The following is a 14,274-nucleotide window of genomic DNA, read 5'->3' as shown; positions in this document are numbered from 1 at the left end:
GATGCAACACACTTGAACCCAGCAAGACCCTTCCAGTGAACGCTTAACTAACCATATTCATTCTCAGCTTGCAATCTGTCTTCTGTCTGTATTGGGCCATTTTACGGCTTCCAGATTAGCACAGAATTAGCGCGTCTTTAGTGGTAGACTTCGTCAGTGCAGACTCGATGGGCCGAAGAACCTTTTCTGTACTGTATGACTCTCCAGGAGAATCCTTTGCAAACCTATTCCTACTGGCTGACACGAGGAAAGGAGATGTCAGCATCTATGCTAAAAGACAAGCCATCATTACTCTATGGCACAGCAGGGGTTTCTCAACAAGACGCTTCGTAGTGGTAGCCTGGAAAGCCAGTTCACAGGGTGCATTTGTGGCAATTTCTTGGAGCAGTATGTTCCAGCACTAACCAAGGGAATAAACTATTCTAGATTTGATGAGTAATGAGGCAGGATTAATCATTAACCTCGTGGAGAAGGCTCTAGATGACAGTGATCATAGTTTCACGTTCAGTTTGAAGATGAGAAATGTGGGTCTCAGACTACCATTTTAAAACTTAGATTAAAGCAATTAGAAGAACTGTAAACTGTGAGCAGCCTCTTCTGGTTTTGTTGATTGTCTTGGTGTGGTATCATCTTTAAAGCTGACCATTTCACACTCAGTTTCTCAATCTGGTCCCACAAGGAGCCTTCGATCAACCCTGTTGAGTTTTTCCTCAGATGCAAACCCGCTAATCAATGCTCATCGTCACCTAGTCTTAAGCCAGTTTCTCATTAATTCACAAGTTTTATTCAGAATTCCTGTTGTTTTCAGTTTGATTGATTACTTGAATTCCTTTTTTCTGGAATCATAGAATCTCTACAGTGCAGAAGGAGACCATTCGGCCCATTGAGTCTACACCAACAACAATCCCACCCAGGTCCTATCCCCTAAACATCACATATATACCCTGCTAATTCCCCTGACGCTAAGAGGCAATTTAGCATAGCCAATCCATCTAACCCGCGCATCTTTGGACTGTGGGAGGAAACCGGAGCACCCAGAGGAAACCCACATGCACACGGGGAGAACGTGCAAACTCCACACAAACAGCGGCCCAAGGCCAGAATCGAACCTGGGTCCCTGGCGCTCTGAGACAGCAGTGCTAACCACTATGCCACCGTGCCGCCCCAAAGTTAGCTGTTACTCCCTAAAACAAGTCAAAGTGGTTGTGCAGGCAGCATATTGTTAACTGCTGTTCTCTAGGTTTTTTTTAATCATACACATGATCCTTCAATTCAGATCTGATGGTCAACTCCATTAGTTTACTTGGAATGAAAGATTTGAAACAGCTGAATACAAAAGGATAAATATTCTCAATAACTATTTCCTCCAAATATTCACAAGAGAAGAATGCATTAAGCAGAATAAATGGACACCAAAACAAAAATCTCTAAGGGCAGACGTTACTTATCCCATAGCGCTGAGAGACAAATGAGAGGACTTAACAAGAACTATGGGGGAGCTAATGGATATTGTGGAGGTACCAGAAGATGAGAAATATGTTAATATGGCATCCATATTCCAATAGGATTACAAACTGAAGTCAGAGATAGCTAAAGTGAATTGGGAACTAGGTTGAAGGTAGGACAAGAGAAAAGCAGTGGCTGACTTTTAAGGAAATATTTAATAACCCTCAGCAGAAATATATCACAATGAGAAAGAAAAACTTGGAGAAGGATGCCTCATCCGTGGCTAAAGTTAATTAGCATTAAACTAAAAGAAACACTGTTCACAGTTATCAAGAAATGAGAAAGAGTCTACAAAGGGATTATAGATAGCTGAAGCGAGTGGGCAAAAATTTGGCAACTGGAGCATAACGTGGGAACACATGAACTTGTCCACACTGGCGGCAAAAATAGTAAAGCAGTATAATTTTTTAAATGGAGAGAAACTAGAGAACTCCATGGTGCAGAGAGATTGGGACCCTGCTACGTGAACTGCAAAAAGTTAGCATTTAGGTACAGCAAATGATTAGGGACGCAAATGGAATGTTGGTGTTCATTGACAAGAGGAACGGGATATAAAAATAGGGACATTTTGCTGCAAGTGTGCAAGGGCTCAGTGTGACCATGTACAGTACAGTACCATGTACAGTACTGGTCTCCTGATGAAAAAGATACAATTGAGTTGATTTACTATTGTCACATGTATTAGTATACAGTGGAAAGTATTGTTTCTTGCATGCTATACAGACCGTTCATAGAGGAGAGGAGAGGGTACAGAATGTAGTGTTACAGTCAAAGCTAGGATGTAGAGAAAGATCAACTTAATACAAGTTGTCCACACTGTCAAAAGACATGCAAGTTAAGTTGACTGGCAATGCTAAATTGACCTTAGCGTCAGAGGGATTAGCAGAGTAAGCATATGAGGTCATGGGAATAGGGTCTGGGTGGAATTATGGTCAGTGCAGACTCAATGGGCTGAATGGCCTCCTTCAGCACAGTGGGCACTCTATGATTCTATAAGATAGGTCCATTCAGAAGTCTGACAGCAGCAGGGAAGAAGCTGTTCTTGTATCAGTTGGTACATAACCATAGTCTTTTGTATCTTTTTCCCAACGGAAGAAGGTGGAAGAGAGAATGTTCGGGGTGTGTGGAGTCCTTAATTATGCTGGCTGCTTTGCCAAAGCAGCGGGATGTGTAGACAGGGTCAATGGATGGGAGGCTGGTTTGCGTGATGGATTGGGCTTTGTTCACAACCCTTTATAGTTTTTTGTGGTTTTGGACAGAACACGAGCCATATCAAGCTGTGATATGACTGGAAAGAATTCTTTCTATGGCGTGTCTGTAAAAGTTGATGAGAGTCGTAGCTAACATGCCAAATTTCCTTAGTCTCCTGAGAAAGTGGTTGCATTGGTGGGCTTTCTTAACTATAACTGTTTGCGTGGAGGGATCAGGACAGGTTGGTGGTGATCTGGACATCTAAAAACCTGAAGCTCTTGACCATTTCTACTTCGTTCCTATTGATGTAGGCACGAGCTTGTCCTCCACTGCACTTCCTGAAGTTGATGACTATTGAAGGGCTGAATGGCCTAATCCTGTTCCTAAAACCACACCTGGAGGTTTGACCTCCTACTGAAGGAAGGATGCACCTGTTTTGGACTAAGCTCCACTAGATTGATTCCTGGGATGAGGAGGAATGCCTTATAAAGACTGAGTCAATGGAATTGGTCCATATTCTTTGGAGTAAGAGGTGATTGCAGAGATACATTTTAAATTCCTCAGGGACTCCACAGAGATGCTGGGACAATGTTTTTCCTGGTCGGAGAGTTGAAGATTAGGGATCACAGCCACAGAATGAGGGGTTAATCTTTTAGGATGCAGATGATGAGAGATTTCTTCACTCAGGGGCTTGTGAACCTTTAGAACTCTCTACCCCGGTGAGCTGTGAATGTCAAGACATTGCATATATCCAAGATGGCAGTCAATAGATTTCTGGATGCTTAGGAAATCAATGGATAGTAGCGAAGTAGAATGGGGATAGATCTTATTGAATGGTGGAACAGGTTTGAAGGGCCAAATGGCCTCTACTCTTGATGTCATTGTATGGTGGTGTCAGTGTTAAGCTGCAGAAGAATTGGCTATTCATTGTTTGGTATAATTAGCGTTTGTTTGAACGTCAAGATCAGCGAGAAATATTCACGCCATAACTTCTTTTTAAAATCTTACGCTTAATGCGTGCAGCAACACAAATTATTGGGCGAGAAGCTCCGAGTCGGTGCCAATAAAAGACCAGATGACAATAAATGGGAAAAGATTTCAGAGGTTTTGCACATTTTACTGCCAACCAATTTTAACCAATGACATGCAAGTGCTAATGATGCCAAGTCAGAGCAAACAGTCAGGAAATTTCCTGTACTTGATGCAAAAACTACGGAATATTGACGTATCATACTTCTTAGAAGAGAATGACCTAACATTAAGGACACTGTAAATTGTGTGCGAGGATATGTTGATAGGATGAGATGAACGGTGGTGCAGGGAGCCATAATTGCAGAGGTTAACACCAGCACAGGCCAGTTGGTTCAAAAGGGCCTGTTCTACATGCCCTGCACTCTATGCAATGCATCTGCTAGCAAGGACACTGCCACGTGGTTAACGCAACTGACCCACCGGCACATTTGCCCATATACACTTAGTCTGCAAAGGGAATCCCTTGACCGTAGCAGAAAGACGCTGACTCAAGTGTGTCCGACCAAGTTTAAGGCACCAGGTATGACAAGGTGACCCTTACCTGCCTAATCTGGTCAATCCGGCTGCTGAAGGTTCGGAATGGTGACAGCGGGAAAGACTGGAAGAGGGGAGGGGAACAAAAACAAAGTCCGTCATTCAACTGACTCATTGTGTTACTAATTGGAAATTGACCTGAATATTTAGAGTTTATGTAACCAGCTACACTGTGAAATCTCTGTTCTGCCGAGCAGCTGCCTAACAAAGTGGGATTTGAACAGGAAACTGAGGCACAAACGAACAGATCGGAACACATCAGCTGGTTTCCCTTCCTGCATTCCTGACGTGACTAAGAATTCCCAGTCTCCACGTGGTTTGGCCATCCAGACGACGCTGGGGCACTTTGCCTCTTTGGCTTGGAGCACTCTTCCAGGTATCCCGACTAAATAAGGGTGCATTGGCTGGAATGTCTGAATGTTAAGGTCCCCTGTCTCCTTTCAGATTTGCCGCTAACCCACGCGTTGTGTGACTGGTATCAGCCAGGTCTGCACACCCAATGGCCAAGATAGCCATTAAACATCCAGGTCAAACGAAAGCTTGGATAAGCTAAAATCAACTTTATGCATGGGCAGGGCAAGTAAAATGGTACATCCCCCACTTCCCACAGGTTTCCACTGCTGTTTATTGCCTGAGCTTCTCAGCATGCTTTCATTACTATTACATTAAAGCACCAAATCCCATTGCCCATGTCTTAACTTGTGTGAAGTCCCGGTTCCCCCCATCACCCTGTGCTCGCCTAATTTACACCAGCTCCTGCTCGATCTTAGACTCCCTGAAGCAGGCCATTTGTTCCATCACGTCCAGACTGACTCTTAACCAGGCTTACCCCATAACCCCGCACATTTAGCCCACTAATCTCTCTAACCTATATATTTTGGGACACTAAGGGGCAATTTAGCATTGCCAATTCACCTAACCCACACATCTTTGGACAGTGGGGGAAATTGGAGCACCCGGAGCAAACCCACGCAGACATGGGGAGAACACGCAGACTTCTTCATTTTTAAATTCTCAGCCTGGTTTAAAAATCCCTTATGGCTTCGTCCTTCCCAGCTCCACGGCCTCCTCTAGCCCCCACAACGCTGCGAGGTCTCGGTGCTCCTTTTAGTCTGGCCTCTTGTACATCGATGCTGCGAGTCACCCCACCATAGCTGGACACGGTTTCAGATGGTTCGGTCCTTAGCTTTGGAATTCCCTCCCTAAACCTCTCCACCTCTTTTAATTCACTCCTTAAAGCCCACCTCCCAAAGTGTTATCTCGTCTGACCCAATATCTCTATACGCCCAGGTCACATTTTGTTTTATAATTCCCCCTGGGGAACATCTTATTCTGCTTAAGGTGTTACATAAATTCAAGTTGTTGTTGAAGCACTACTTTCTTAATGCAGCCAAACGTAAATCATTTGCCCCAATTTAATAAAACAGTGCTTAATTTAGTTACAAAAATTCACTTTCAGATTGTGACGCTAAAGTCCACCGTTTGTCAAGCTCAGGGCTCCCTTTGTTCAGGGATTTCGTCTGAACAAACCCTGATAAACCAGCTGATACTAGCACTATGGGGCACTGCCCTTGGTTTTTCAGCAGGAGGTTGGGGAATGGGCAGTGTGCATCAGTAAACTCCCTGAATTTAAATCTCTCCGTCTGAGGGTAGTGCTTAACGCTTTTGTAAAAGAGACAAAGGCTGTTCCCCTGAAAGGTTTACATGGTTTGATTTTGATTTGATATTGTCCCATGTATTAGTTTAGTGAGAAGTATTGGTTCTTGCATGCTTTACAGACAAAGCATACTGTTCATAGAGAAGAAAAGGAGAGATGCAGAATGCAGTATGCAGTGTTACAGTCACAGCTAAGGTGTAGAGAAAGATCAACTTAATGTGAGGTAGGGCCATTCAAAAGTCTGACGGCAGCAGGGAAGAAGCTGGTCTTGAGTCGGCTGGTACGTGACCTCAGACTTTTGTATCTTTTTCCCCAACAGACAAGGATGGAAGAGAGAATGTCCGGGGTACCAGCACGCCTCAGCACACACTTTTCTTTACTTTATTAGTGTCACAAGTAGGCTTACATCAACACTGCAATTAAGTTACTGTGAAAATCCCCCAGCTGCCACACTCCGGCACATGTTCAGGTAACAGTGTGGGAGAATTTAGCATGGCCAATGCGCCCTAACCAGCATGTCTTTTGGACTGTGGGAGAAAACCGGAGCATCCAGAGGAAACCCATGCAGACATGGGAAGAACGTGCAGACTATGCACAGACAGTGACCCAAGCCGGGTCCCTGGTGCTGTGAGACAACAGCGTTAACCGCTTATGTAGCACATTTATTGGAGTGGAACGTCCAAGTCACAACACTGAGGGAGGCCTCAAAATCTGACACAAAAATGGGACAGGTGACCAAAAACTCAACCCAAGAGGCAAACTGTAAGGAAGGTGAGAGGGAGAGGCAGAGAGATTGAGAGAGGGAATTCCAGAGCTTAGAGTCCAGACAGCTGAAGGCACGAGCGCCAATGATGCGAGTTATTTAAACTGGGAGAATGGGAATAGCAGTGTCCCCCCACATCGCGAGGCAGCAGTGCCCCCACCCCCCGCACCGCAAAGGAGCAGGGTCCACCCCACCCCCGGCACCACAAGGCAGTAGTGCTAACAACTGTGCCCTCCACGCTGCCCTAAGTAGTATTATAAGTAATAACGTTCCGGCCCTTACAAAACACTGTACCCTTCGATTCACCAGAAGCAGTGCCACGGGAGACCAAGTAGCTTTCTGACGTTTTGATTTGACACATCTTCATTTTTCAGCACTGGTCCACAGGTCTGGCTCTGGCAAAGTTTCCTACCCACAGAGGTTATCCGTACTGGAATGATGCCAAGCCTGGTGCTTTCCCCAAAGGCAAGAGATCCAGCCTCTGATGGATATTTGCATACCTGGCGGTTTTGGACACTTTAAAAAAAAGACTCGGCGGGGAGGGGGTGTGAAGGGAAAATTGTCTGAAAGGCTGCGGGCGGGACTTGGCGCTTGGACAGAATGGAACAAAAGACAGATTTATGTTCCTGTTGCACCTTTTGTGACCTCCTGACCTCGGGTCCCAATTCACTTTGCAGCCAATTAAATGCTTTTTCGTTGAAGGGCAATCAGTGCTGTAGTGAAGGAAATTAGGCAGATGCGTGTTGGAGCTTAGACAAAAGTACCAAAATCTCTGAAGACAATAAAAGTCGTGGCATAGCTCCAACAAGTAATCAGCTCAGTTTACAGAACTGAACAGCTCAGGACTATTACGTCAGTTTGACTCAGCTGGTTAACAGGCTGCTCCGCCGGCTGGGGGATTCTCAAATTCACATCTTTGCGGCCTCACCCCTCTGCAGTCTCCTGCAGCCCTACAACTCAAACAAAAATCTGCATTCCTCCAACACAAGCTTATTGCACCCACCCCCCACCCTGCCCTCACCGTCCTAAACTGTGGCATTCACTAAGCCACTCAAATCACACAAGAAAACTTTTGTCCTAATATCTTCTGTGGTAAATTTTGTCTTGACCACATTGCTGTGAAATACCTCAAGGCGGTTTCCTATTTTTAGATAGGAAAGTACATGGTGAAGAGGAGCGGAGGAGGCTACACAGATAGGTTAAGTGAGTGGCCAAAAATCTGATAAATGGAGTATATAAAAGTGGGCAAATGTGATGATATTTTGGGAGGGAGAATTTTAAAAAAAAATTATTATTTTAGTAGTGTGAAGTTGCAGGGCTCTGAGGTGCAGAAGGGTTTGGCTGTCCTGGTGCATCAATCACAAAAGGCTCTTATACAGATACAAATAACTTGGAAAGCTATCAGAACGTTATCATTTATTATGAAGGGAATTTACAAAAGTAGGGAGGTTACGCTTCAGTTATACAGGGCACCTGGTGTATTGTATAAAGTACTGATCTCCTTATTCACAGAAAGATGCAAATGCACTGGAATCAGTTCAGAAAAGGTTTACCAGACTAACAGCAGGGATGGATGGGTTGTCTTATTAGCTTGGACAGGCTAGGTTTGCATCCACTAGAGTTTAGCTATTGCTCAAGTGCATTGCTTGCAGGCTGTGCCTTGCAGAGTGGATGTTGACAACCTGAGGGAAATGTGAAATTGGCTGGTATTTTGCATTGGTTCATCAATGTCTTTTCTCTACACCAGCGGTCTCCAAACTCTTCAGTACGAGGGTCACATCTTCATGGGCCAAAGAAAAAAAGTCGTTTTATAAATGAATGAATAAAATTTAAATTAATAAGTTTTATTATTTATAAATATTTCATGTTGCTGCGGGCCATATGTTGGTGACCCCTGCGCTAGACGGTTGTTAATGCTTGGAGAGACTTTTTTTTACCTTCAGCAAGAATTAGGAATGATAACACTGCAGTAACCTCTGAGGGCTTCTCAGAAGGGGAAGTGAATAGCTGCTTCTGTATGAAGGTTCAGCCTGAACACCAGTGGGGTGGGCCAGCCAGTGCAATATTATACCGTTTTTCTGAAATTGAGATCTACAAGGTGATAAAAGGTTTGGTGAAAGTAGACATGGAGTGGATGCTTCCTCTGGTGGGGCATTCTAGGGCAAGAGGTTACAGTCTGAGGATACAGGGTAGCAAATTTAAAACAAAGTCGAGGAGAAACTGCTTCTCCCAAAGGGTTGCAAATCTGTGGAATTCACTCCCCCAAAATGCGATGGGTGTTGGGACAGTGAGTAAATTTAAGGAGGAGTTAGACAGATTTTTAATTGGTAATGGGTTGAAGGGTTATGGGGAGAAGGCAGGAAAATGGGGATGAGGAGCATATCAACGATGATCGAATGGCGGAGCTGACTCGATGGGCCAAATGGCCTAATTCTGCTCCTATATCTTGTGAACTTATAAAAGAATAAAAAGCAACTTGATCGAAATCTTTTAAGATGCTGAGAGGTATGGACAGGGTGGATGTAGACAGGATGTTCCCTCTTGTGAGAGGATCTAAAACTTGGGGGTCACTGTTTAAAAGGGGTTGCTCATTTAAGACGGAGAGGAGGAGAACGTTCTTCTCTCAGAGCATGGACAGTCTCTTTCTGAGAAGGCAGTGGGAGCAGACTGAATATTTTTGAGGCAGAACGGGATAGATTCTTGATTAACAGGAAGGGTGAAAGGTTATCGAGGGTAGGCTGGAATGCGAGGTTGGGGTTACAACCAGATCAGCCATTATCTTATTAAACGGCGCAGGAGACACGAGTGGCCTACCCCTGCTCTTAATTCATAAGTTTCACATGTAATGGCACTATCTAAATGCAGGTTGGCATTGTTGTAAAATTAACCCTAGGTGTCACAGAATCCACTTTGCTAATCATGGGATACAATAAAAATTACTTAAGAATGCAAATCCAAACATCCTCCAGAACATTCTGATTGGTCCGCGAATGGAAATTCCCAGCCCTGAAATATTTAAGTCAACCTGATGCCCAAAGCGTTGCCAGAACTGAAGGCGATGGGTAAAAACATCCGGTGTTACGTACCGAGCTTGGACAGCTGAGGTTTACTGAGGCACTGCTCCTCCGACACCGGAGCAAGGTCGGCTGAAAGACTGGAGACAAGTCACTGTAAGAAATAATCGAGAGACAGAGATTAGCTAGTGCTTTCACTGAGGACTCACACAGGGGCCTTACTGTTTACAGAGTTAGCGCACCCAAGCCAAAGCACAGTTTGCTTGTTTTGGACCATTCTCATTGCATTTTCTCACAAATAGCGAGGCACAGGAGGGACAGGCCTGAGAAGTAAGCTGACTACAATGTTCAGGGAACATTTCCCAGTTACCTGACTTTAACCAACATTTTCTGATATTGCACTCGATTTGAAACATAGAATCCTACAGCACGGAAGGGGGCCATTCGGCCCATCGAGTCTGCACCAACCACTATCCCACCCAAGCCCTATTCCCGTAACACCTTGCATTTACCCTAACTAGTCTCTCTTACACTAAGAGGCAATTTAGCATGGCTAATCCACCTAACCTGCACGTTTTTGGACTGTGGGAGGAAACTGGAGCACCCGGAGGAAACCCATGCAGAGAGAACGTGCAAACTCTGCACAGACAGACAGTCACCCAAGCCGGGAATCGAACTCGGGAACCTGGCACCGTGAGGCAGCAGGCCTAACCACTGTGCCGCTCACTATTCTGTGTCCACTACGTGAAAGCCAACACTCCATTGAGGCACAGAAGGACCGTAGCCAATAAGGCTCATGACAGCAGACATTTACCTCACGAGCGTGTCAGATTTTCACTCTCTTTCAGGAAAAAAAATTGGAGCATCCGTTTGGAAAATTCCTACACGCTGTCACCATTGCCAATGTCAGGCATCAGATTCAACCTGCGATCCGAATGAAATCCTCTCCTGACCCAAGACCACATGGCCTGTTGTACAGGCTCAGAATTACAAACCTACTGGCAACACCCCAGTCTGGACACACACAAGGGGGCACAAAGTTAAGGTCCAATACGCAAGGTCGTGTGTTTGGGCAGACTATCTGCCGTGTGGAACTCACGCAGCAGGACAGCTCAGTGAGTGATTGTTCCTGGCAGGGACTGCTGCTATTTACTGACAGGAAGGGACACTCAGTAACACTGAGATTCCTTTGGTTCGGAACTGCTGTGTCACATTAAAGGTGCAAGTCAGGATGGTGCTAAGTTTAGTCTCGGTGTGCGAGGACATGCCTACATCAACCCAATATTGACCATTAACACTTGGCCACACTGATCAATGGGATTCCAGTTCCAGATTCCTGTCACATGATCCCCCCTCCCTCCCACCACCGGGAAAGGACAGGACGGCTGTTGGGAGTTGTAAGCCCCGGTGCCTGTGGTTAACGGTTCTGTTAGGACTCACCGCTGAGGCTCACACATGAGGAATGGCCGGAAAGCTGCCGGTTGCTGTCGTGCCAAATCCCAGCAAGAGAGGCGGTGGGGGGATTCCGAAACACAGAAAGCCAAAAGCAGGCCCTGCTCCACGTCTCCTCTACAGCGAGAATCAAAATAACAGCTGCTGTAGGCGCAGCCAGAATTGAATGTTCCAAACACGGATGCCTCCTGATCAGAATCCAAGACGATGGCAATCAGCCCGATTTCCAATCCTGGACGTGCCAGGCCGATGCCTTTCAGGGTGGGGTTGAAGTGGCTGGCAATGTTGAGAGCAGGACTGGCACAGACACCATCCGAGGACAGGCAATTAGCTTCCCTCACGCCCGCTGGCCACCCTCCAGCAGCTCTGCCCGCCTGGCTGATCTTCACGTGGCTGTCAATACAATTGACACTTGTATTTCCACTGGGAGCTCCTCCAGCAGAGGTCAGATCGACCACGGTCAAACACTGGGGAAATCGACAATAATCTTTCACTTTTAAAGACCTGGGATCAAAACCCGCCCGCTGCAAGGTTCAGCATTTACGCAGCACCGTTAACATGGCAAGGGCTTTCCGTGACTCTGTGCAAAAATGGAATCAGACAGCATCATTTCCGGATGTGTCGCAGCTTGGTCTGGCTCCTGCTCTGCACGAGACCCGCAAGAAACAACAAAAGGTCATGAACGAAGCCCAGTCCATCACGCAAACCAGCCTCCCATCCATTGACTCCATCCACACTTCCCACTGCCTCGAAACAGCAGCCAGCATAATCAAGGGCCCCACGCACCCTAAACATTCTCTCTTCCACCTCCCCAAATCAGAAGCACGGTATATGACACCCACCCCCTCACCACGTCAGAGGTAGTAAGAGAGTAGTAAGGGTGTGGAATGCCCTGCCTGCAACAGTAGTGGACTCGCCAACATTAAGGGCATTTAAATGGTCATTGGATAAACATATGGATGATATTGGAATAGTGTAGGTTAGATGGGCTTTAGATTGGTTTCACAGGTCGGCGCAACATCGAGGGCCAAAGGGCCTGTACTGCGCTGTAATGTTCTATGTTCCACCTTCCTCCTTCAGGAGGAAGCTACAAATGTCTGAGGTTACATACCAACCAACTCAAGAACAGCTTCTTCCCTGTTGCCAGACTTTTGAATGGACCTACGTTGCATTAAGTTGATCTTTCTCTCCATCCTAGCTATGAATGTAACACTACATTCTGCACCTTCTCTATGAACAGTACGCTTTGTCTGTATAGTGCTCAAGAAATAATACTTTTCACACAGATGCTGTCAGACCTGATGAGATTTACCAGCACTTTCTGTTTGTGTGACAGGATAATAGTCTCCATTACTTTGGGCCACTTGATGGAAAAAACAGACCACTTGATCCATGCTGGGGCTTATCCTCAAGTGCTCCCCCTGCTCCTTCATTCCCCTTTCTCACATCTTAACCAGAACAGGGGTATCAGCTTTGACTGCTCTCCTCAACAGTGCATCCCACAGTCTCACAATCTGGTCTTAAAAAAAAACTTTTCCATGCTCTTAAATCTATGCCCCCTTGTGTGGTGAGGAGGAATGATTCCACACTGGTAAATCATGGAGTAAAGCACAATAGGTCTGGCAGTGGTCAACCCAGCTGTCCTGGGAAAGTCTTCCACTCCAGCATACTCACTCTCCACACCTCAATGTCGAAAATGGAGTTAGGAGACTCTATTTACTCTGTGCAGTGTGGAGCCTGCATCTGCACAAACAGGACTGGCACGGAGAGGACACAGGACAGCTAATATGGCAGGAATGAATTGCAAGATTGGGGTTATATTTAAAATAGGCATTCCCTTATCTCAAGACCTGCTTCTGCCCCATTATAACGAAATCCCATCCCCCCGCCGCCCCCCCCCCCTCCCCCAACCAGTGTCGTCTATAGGCCCCCGAATAATGATCTGGAGGTGGGGCGGGCTGTTAACGCGCAAATAAGTGCAGCGTGCAGGAATAGGACGGCCGTAGTTATGGGGGATTTCAATCTACATATTGATTGGTCGACCCATGTTGGACGCGGTGGGCTCGAGGAGGAGTTCTTGGAATGCTGCCGGGATAGTTTCCTGGAACAGTGTGTGTTGGAGCCGACGAGGGAGCGAGCTATCTTGGATCTGGTGCTATGTAATGAGGCGGGTAGAATTAGGGAACTTGCGGTGAAGGATCCTCTTGGGGAGAGTGATCATTGTATGGTGGAGTTTCTGGTGCAGATGGAGGAGGAGAAAGTGGGTTCCCGGACACGCGTCCTTTGTTTGAACAGAGGGGAGTACAGTATGATGAGAGAAGAATTGGCGAATGTGGACTGGGGGAGCGCGTTGGAAGGTAGGTCTGCTGAGGAGCAGTGGAGGATCTTTAAGGAGATCTTTCTTGGTGCTCAGCAGAAATTTATTCCGATGGTCAAAAAGGACCGTAGGAGGAGAGGTAATAAGCCGTGGATAACGAAGGAGGTGAAGGAAAGTGTTAAATTAAAAGCGGAGGCGTTTAGAGTAGCTAAGAGTAGTGGGCGAGAAGAGGATTGGGAGAGGTTTAAATGTCAACAAAGGTTGACAAAGAAGTTGATAAAGAAGGGTAGGAGAAACTATGAAGCTGCGCTAGCGCTTAATATAAAAAAGGATAGCAAGAGTTTTTATAAATATATAAAAAGGAAGAGGCTGGCTAGGGTGAACGTTGGTCCCTTAGAGGATGAGAAGGGGGACTTAGTGGTAGGGGATGGGGAAATGGCTGAGGTCTTGAATAACTTTTTTGTTTCGGTCTTCACGGAGGAGGACGTGAATAATTTGCCGGATGTTAGAGATGGAAAGGTGGTAGGACTGGAGGGTCTCGATGACATTACTGTTACTAGAGAGGCAGTGCTCGACAGACTGGAGGGACTGATTGTGGACAAGTCCCCAGGACCGGATGGAATGCATCCGAGGATCCTGAAAGAAATGGCGAAGGTGATAGTGGATGCCTTGGTGGTTATTTTCCAGACGTCGCTGGATTCCGGGGAAGTGCCAGAAGATTGGAAAACGGCTAATGTTACGCCGTTGTTTAAGAAGGGTGCCAGGTGGAGGGAACCGAGTGTAGGGTGTCAAAATTTGCTGATGACAC

At 46.1% G+C, this 14,274-nt stretch overlaps 1 protein-coding gene across 3 annotated transcripts in view; it reads right to left on the bottom strand.

Moving 5' to 3' along the window:
- LOC145337129 (P2R1A-PPP2R2A-interacting phosphatase regulator 1-like) overlaps nt 1-14,274 on the bottom strand; it is a 54,701-nt gene that overhangs the window by 29,909 nt on the left and 10,518 nt on the right. For 2 of the 3 annotated variants that reach the window (XM_080181905.1, XM_080181906.1), the window contains exons 2-3: nt 9,770-9,851; nt 4,271-4,327 (exon numbers count right to left, since the gene is read on the bottom strand). In XM_080181905.1, coding sequence (XP_080038031.1) covers nt 4,271-4,327; nt 9,770-9,851 — 139 coding nt within the window. The remainder of the gene's footprint in view (nt 1-4,270; nt 4,328-9,769; nt 9,852-14,274) is intronic. The other variant, XM_080181907.1, reaches the window with a different exon arrangement.

The sequence above is a fragment of the Carcharhinus amblyrhynchos genome, unplaced genomic scaffold (genome assembly GCF_965287045.1).
Source record: "Carcharhinus amblyrhynchos unplaced genomic scaffold, sCarAmb.v2.hapA scaffold_43, whole genome shotgun sequence".
In the NCBI taxonomy this organism is placed as follows: Eukaryota; Metazoa; Chordata; class Chondrichthyes; order Carcharhiniformes; family Carcharhinidae; genus Carcharhinus; species Carcharhinus amblyrhynchos.
The sequence above is the reverse complement of the archived record's forward strand: the minus strand, read 5'-3'. Positions and strand labels throughout refer to the sequence as shown.